Source organism: Anomalospiza imberbis, chromosome 3 (assembly GCF_031753505.1).
Source record: "Anomalospiza imberbis isolate Cuckoo-Finch-1a 21T00152 chromosome 3, ASM3175350v1, whole genome shotgun sequence".
Lineage (NCBI taxonomy): Eukaryota > Metazoa > Chordata > Aves > Passeriformes > Viduidae > Anomalospiza > Anomalospiza imberbis.
In genome coordinates, this window is record NC_089683.1 from 15662880 (window position 1) to 15670132 (window position 7253).

The 7253-nt window shown below is 43.9% G+C and overlaps 1 protein-coding gene across 1 annotated transcript in view; it reads right to left on the reverse strand.

Moving 5' to 3' along the window:
• TAF1B (TATA-box binding protein associated factor, RNA polymerase I subunit B) overlaps positions 1–5916 on the reverse strand; it is a 45549-nt gene extending 39633 nt beyond the window's left edge. Inside the window, exons 1-6 of the mRNA XM_068183470.1 lie at positions 5815–5916; positions 4976–5074; positions 4402–4489; positions 2611–2708; positions 2209–2304; positions 1494–1626 (exon numbers count right to left, since the gene is read on the reverse strand). Of these exons, the coding sequence (XP_068039571.1) occupies positions 1494–1626; positions 2209–2304; positions 2611–2708; positions 4402–4489; positions 4976–5074; positions 5815–5832 (532 nt within the window). The 5' untranslated portion in view covers positions 5833–5916. The remainder of the gene's footprint in view (positions 1–1493; positions 1627–2208; positions 2305–2610; positions 2709–4401; positions 4490–4975; positions 5075–5814) is intronic.
• Between the last annotated feature and the right edge of the window lie 1337 nt (positions 5917–7253).

A 7253-nucleotide genomic window follows, 5' to 3' on the forward strand; every position in this document is an offset into this window, starting at 1 on the left:
ATAGACAAAATTATTTCTGTTTGTCTGATTTTGCCGAAACTTACTTTAAGTATCACTGAACCCTTAACTCATTTCAAGTGATTTTAGTGAAATTGATGACTACTGGAAGCTGAATTCAGTCTCTGAAGGAACTAACCAAGACAATAAATTATGGCCTACTTAGGACTACCTTGCTGTTCTAAAACTTTCAGCAACAGACGTATAAAAGGCACAAGTACCGAGGAAGAAAGGAGTTACCCTGGACATCAAAAAGGGGAAGAAAATTCAAGGGAATACTTTCACTAGAAATTCTTCACTCAATTCTTGTCTTTTTGTATTATATTTCTGTAACACCCAACATTCTACATGCACAAACATACAGAGACTCTTTACCTCAAAATGTCATTTTAATATGTAAGGATGAAAGGTTCTAGCCTAATATTAAAAAAAATTTGCATCACCATTTTTATAACTTCTCCCCCCTCCCCCCAACTCTGTCTGGAGTTTTCTAATTGCTGCTGATCAAATTTCTCACTCTATTACCATTTCTGGACTTTACAAAATAAAGATAAAAGCTTGAAAAAACAAGATTGCGTTCTTCTGAGGGTAGAGAGGGAATATCACAGAAGAACAGAAACATGCCATAAGGAAGATAGCACATAACAGGGGAATAAGAAACACAGAGACAGATAAAGAAGGAAAAAGCAAGCAAAGAATAAAGCAAGAAAGAAAACCATCATAAGTTTAAAACACAAGCAAAAGCTTTCAAATGTGCCTTGCAATGCATTTTCAGTATCAGGCCTTGCAGCATTGTCTGGTATTACACTTGCCCAGCAGAACCTAACACTCCAATTCTCTACAACATTTTAATGAAGAAGTTCAGCATTCTGTAGCTATTTTCCCGCTGCTATTGTGAGTGGAAAAGAGAAACTGAGGGAATGCTAAAATATGATTTTTCCTAGAAGGGGTCGTTGGGAAAGCAGTAAAAAGACTGCGGAGACGAAAGATACAGAAATACCAAAATAATGTAAAGAAAAAAATTAAAAAGCTAAATATATCTATGGGATAGAAAAAAAAATACAGCCCCTTAAAGAACAGACTCATGTTTTTTAACATCAAAGTCATGACAGACAGCTCTGCTATTGGTTCAGTACATGCTTATTCTTCAAAGCTGCTGTGTTTGTGAACATCTAGCTTGGCAGATATAACAGCAATTTTTTTCCCACTCCAAACAGGAGGCATGGAACAAACTTGCTATAAACCAGAACTTCCTCCTGCATTTCCCACTGTATTTCCAGGTCCTGTGCAACTTTTATCTCCTTGGGTGGGGGTTGGAGGAGGAAGTCTTCTATTTCTAGTAGAATATAAAGTAGTACAGTGTCAAACAAGACTGAAAACTTCACAACTTCCAACCAGTTCCTCCAATTCACTGTACACAAATACACTTTAAATCTATTTATATTTAAAAGCTACAGAAAAACAGGTTTTCAGATAGTTCAGCTCACTGCTCCTACCTGAGACCTTGCTCACCGATGAGGCAAAGCTGCAGTCGGTCTGCAGATCCCCCTCACTTTCAGAGAGAGACAGCAAGTGCAGAAGGCTGGGTCTCTCTGGATCACTGTCCACATCAGTACTGCTCTCACATACCTGGGGTTTGTAAAGAAATGCTTGTATTAGCTACTCTTAGTTACAGTTTCAATCTTAACAAACCACATAAAGCATGAGAGATGCAAAATTAACAGTAAAAGTTAAAACCCCAACTGTTCATGCTTTTACTCCATGAATCACCAGTAAGTGGGAAAAAAAAAAAGACAAGGAAGTATTTTTCAAGGATTTCTCAAGACCAAAAAGTTCTAGTGACTACATTTTAATCTGCTACAATGACCAGAAATTTGGCAACACACAGAATCAAAGCTTGATCAAATGAGTAACTTCAAGAGAGCAAGCAGGAAAGGATGGTAGCTGATGATACATTTTGCATTGTCATTTGTCAAGGCAAAACTCTTAAATAAGCAGTTTCAAATAGTCACAGAAACACTCATCTGTTGAAACAGACTCAAAAAAACTCCAAAACCCAATAATATGGACATGTGCAAGCCTGTTTATATGACCTCCTTCATACTGAAGTGACATTATTGGCAGCAAGATATGTCGCCTAAACTAAGAAGATTTCTGTTGTTGCTTTTAAAAAGATACCAAACATTGCATGGGATTTGAGCTTTCACTTACTGATAATGCTTTGACAGTTTCCCCAGCTGGTCTCTTGCAATATGCCTGTTTGCTCTTCTGAAGGTAACACCTCCAAAAATTGCACAGAATTTCATCCTGATAAACAAAAATGGATGGTAAATGGCACAATGTTAACAAGATCATTAATTGCTTAGAGAACAGAGCGTAATTTCTAACTCAGGAATCTGAATAATATTCCATCTCTAATTTTATTAACTGTGATTTATAAAAATATGTTTTCAAATTACCAGAGAAACAAATTTTTATTTCATATGCTCAATGATTTTAAACAGGGACTTGTGTGATTCACTTTAAAAATTACAATCTTTTAAAATCCCACTTTCTGTAACACACACACACACACACACACACAGTGTAGAACTCACACTGACATCTACATACCTTCATTTGTGGACATACTCCTAATGCTTCTAGAGCTTCCACTTGTTTCTTGAGTACAAGCTGAAAGCCTTCACAAATATACCATTCACAGCCTCCATCTAAGGGGAAAAAATGGGAGGCTATGCTTGTTTGTACTATTCTGGGTTTCTTTAACCTTATGCAAGCTTATCCCCATATCTCTATTCAATAATTTCAGACCCTAGTGCATAAACCAGCTACACTGAACACTCCAGTAACTTCCATTTATTCACAGCCTTAAACGAGAAGAAAAGTTACTGAACAAGAACTTCACACATTTCCCAAGAATAATATAATTCATTACAATGTCTAGTGTGGCATTTGTAATTGAGCAGAGCATTGTTAAATTACCTGTTTAAAAATAACTGAGAACCTGCCATTAAAAATGAAATACGAACATTCCTTTCCCACCCCTGACACAGAAAACTGGAACATTACAGCAGTGAGTCAGGCAAAAAACAAACAATACCACTTTGGTGCTTTACCATTCTCTCACACAGAATCACAAATGTTTAAATAAAAGAATATCCCAACTTCTAACAAACCCTAGCACAGCATGAATTTCACAGGGAGTGGGCCTGCTCCAATCTGCTCACTATTTCTTCAGGCTGCATTACAATTACTTTTTGCCCTTACCTCTCTAAATTCACTACTAACCTTTTCTACAGGCTTTTGGTTTGAGAAATTTTCTCTGCTCTTGGACATTATCTGCCCAAAGCTCCTGCCCTGCTATAATGATGCTGCTCTCAACTGCTAACAGTGAACTAACAGCACAGCTCACTCCTATACATTCATGGAATAGACTGTAACATGACTGCATTGTGAAGATAAAGATTTTTTTCTTAAGAAGCCTGGGGTTGGCTAATGACCTTCTCAACAAGATAAATTAAAAGCATGAGTGGTCCAGACTTTAGAAGAAATACAGGATAAGGAAAAGTGGAGAGGTCCTTTTCACACCTCCCTTCACTTCCACACAATTGCTCTTTTCAAAAGAATGTAGCAATCCACTGCCTCTTCAACAGAGCAAAGGTAGATGAGCATATCAGAGAGCAAGATAACCCCTTGCTTTATTTGGCATTTTAATGCAGTTCTGTTTTCTGAAAGTGGCCACAACAGTAAGAGATGTATCCAGCCAACAAAGAATACACACACAGCTCTAGCAGCAGCTTTACCACTACATCCTTATGGCCCAGATCCACCTGTATAATGACCACTATTCTTCTGAATATTCATGAAAATAAAAGTAAAAAAGTGACTCTGGATGAAAGATGCAGCACTGGGTCAGCTACTGGAACTGCATGAAACCTCTTCTGTGCAGTTTGTGTGTAAGCTGTAGGGCCAAGTGCCTGTAACACAGGCCAGACTGCCACCAAGAGCTGGACCACCATCACATCTCACTTGCCAAGACAAACAACCTCTCTGGTTTTGTGATAGCCATCACATGGAAGGAACAAAGGATCACCACATCTGAATGCATGCCTCCAGTAGCTTCAGCGAGTATTTGCTTCCAGAAGTCAAAGCAGCAGTAGCACATAGGTCTATTCAATACAAAAACCCCCACCACTGGGCTCACCAGAGGTCACCTGTGGCTCAGGAAGTCACCAAATGTGATCTCTGAAGGTTGTGACAGCATCAGGGAGGTGCATTTTGTTTCCACTCCTACAGTCTTTCCTGCCTATCCGCTTTTGTTCTCCACCAAAGACATAATGGCCTAGGTGAGCAGTGGCTGAACAGGCACCCTTTTGCAAAATACAAACAGAAACTTATACATACCAGTTTTTTCCTGCTTTTTCGAACCTTTGGAGATTGACTGGACTCTTGAATTAGTAATAAAATCAGTGTTTACAACTTCTCTAGTTCTCTGCAAAACAGGAATACATCTTAGCAAGAAAAAGAACCAGCTCTAACTTGCACAGATTGCCCCATCATAAAACATAATGGAGGAATTCACTGAAATTTCCTAAACTAACAGGAGATGAGACAGTCTGAACTTTTCATTGCAAAATTTCAAAACCAGACAATTACTATCATGGACACACATGTGACATGCATCAGGGTTTGCCTAGATTTGGACTGCACAAAAGGCAGCAACACCCAGACAATGCTCCTAAGGCATCTAGAAAGCACACTGACACCACAGCTACAGCAACACAGCAGGCCAAGATGGCTTATTCCAAATGTTGTGATTTCAAGTAACATTAGTTTTAAACAGTGTAAACTAAAGCATGAAAAAGGAAGAATAAAAATACTGCCCTCAATGCTGAGAAGAAAAATCTGTAATTTTCTTACATAAAGTCAAGAAGCAATCAGAATAAACCTTCTCTAAGGCAGTAACTCATCTTTTTACCTCAGTAACGTTGTGGCAAGATCTACAATAAAATCTGCCTCCATCAGTGAGACCCCAGTTCACGTCTGAACACTGAGCACAGCGCTCATTAAAATCTCTCTGAAAGAAAGAAAAGCCAGAAGACTTTCACAATTTCTCAAGTAACACAAATGGCATTACTGCTAGGCTACTGCACAGCTTCTGAGATTACTTCTAGAAGAGAGGATTTACACCCTTTGTGTTAGCTCTGCCTGGTAACAAGTGATCATCGCACTTGCCATCAGCGCAGGTAACTGAACACTGCAGCTGCAAAGCGCCAGCTCCCGAGTGTGTGAGCGTCAGAACGGGAGGAATGGTGACCCGCGCCTCGCACACACGTGGCGGGGCTTCAAATAGAGCCACCCACCAGAAATTAAAAAGGAGACGCAAACTGGAGGGGGAGGCGAAAAGAAAAACAAATTTCTCGAACTGCAAAGAAGCACACGCGGTGAGAGAAAGCCCGCACGAGCCGGCGGTTCCCGGAGAAACCGGAGAGCGAAAGAGAAGAGGGAAACCGACAGAGTAAAACAAAGTGGTTTCCAGAAACGCCCACACGCGTGCTGGGGAGGGGCAGCTCCGCCGGGCCCGGCTGAGGGGCGACCGGCGGCACATCCCGGGCCGGGACCGAGCGCCGGCCAACGCCGAGGGGCCGGGCAGGGCCTCGCCCGCCGCCTCCGGGCCCCGGTGTGGGCAGGGCAGGACCAGGCCGGGGCAGGCAGCGGCCGCCGACGCCTCTGCCTCTCCCTCTCCCCCCGCCGCCCGCAGCCGCTGCCCGCCCGGCGGGGAAGCGCCCCCGGCCCGGCGAACCCCGCAGGCCCCACCGTGTCCTCCTCGTCCATGGCGGCCGCGCCCGGGGATGCACCATGGCAACCGCGCCGGGCGGCGCCGCGGCCCGCCTGGAAACCGCGGCCCCGGCGATTGCGTTCCGGGCCGCCGCGGGCCTCGGGGGCACAGCGTGGCGCCCCGGGGACACGGGCGCTCCAAGGGGTCTTCACTTGGGGACATAGGTCCAGGTGTCGGACACTGGACAGGAGGAAGAGTCTATCCCGTGAGGGTGGTGAGACACGGCAGCAGGTTGTTCAGACAGGTTGTAGGCGCCACATCTTTGGAAGGCCGGGGTGGATTGATGCCTTAGAGGCTCCCTGAACAGAGGCTAGACTGTGTTAAAGGAAGAAAGTAGGGATTTATTAAAAAGACCCTCAAAGAATACACCCTGGGCAGTACGAGAGCCTGGCCGTGGCTCCACCCAAGATGGACTCCGAGTCACAATTTTCACACTTTTATAAGTTTTGGTCTGTTTACATATTGGCATTAATTATTCAATTACAGCTTCAGGTTATGAAGTCCCATCCTCCCAGTTTGCTCTCCTCAATTTGCTGCCGTTTACCCTTTTTGGGCCCGAAGCTGCAATGGTGTCCTTGGTTCTCGGGCTGGAAAAGGATTGTTTTGTCTGACTAAACTGTGAGGAGAGCTTGCTGACACTTTGTATGAAGTTCAGAGTTACACACTAATGCAGTACAGCGTCTGGATAATATGAAAGCTAAAACTTAAGGCATCAGAGGGGGCCCTGGGCAACCTGGTCTGGTGGGAGGTGTCTCTGCCCACGCCAGGGGGCACTGGGGCTCGGTGATCGGTGGATCCCTTCCCACCCCTTAATATTCTATGATACTATGACTTCAGCCATGGAGGAGACATGGCAGCTTCAAGGAGATGTGGGGTGTCCCAAGGACTGGAGGGTCCATTCCACATTCCATCACAGAATCAGTTGGGTTGGAAAAGACCTCCTGAGATCATCAAGTCCACCACCATATCAACTAGACCACAGCACTCAGTACCATGTCCAGCCCTTCCTTAGAGACCTCCAGGGATGGTGACACTGCCACATCCCCGGGCAGCCTGTTCCAAAGCCTAATCACCACCTCTGTGAATAAATTCTTCCCAATGTCCAACCTAAACCTCCCCTGGCACATCTTAGGACTGACTACATGTGCAGCTTAAGACTAAGACTGTGTGTGCCCTCTGAGCCTCAGCCCATTGCCATCCTCTCCACAGAACTCCTGCCTCCTCACCCTCGCATCGCCTCGGTGGCCCCAGCTGGTGACCACCAAGGCTGCACCAAAGCTGTGGGAAGGGGGCTGCTGCTGCCTGTAAAGAAGGCCACAAAAATTCATTTAACTATGTAAAAGTGTTTGGAGATCCTTGAATGAGGGAAACTACAATCTGAAATCCACTTTCAATTAAAAAACAACACCCAAACCTC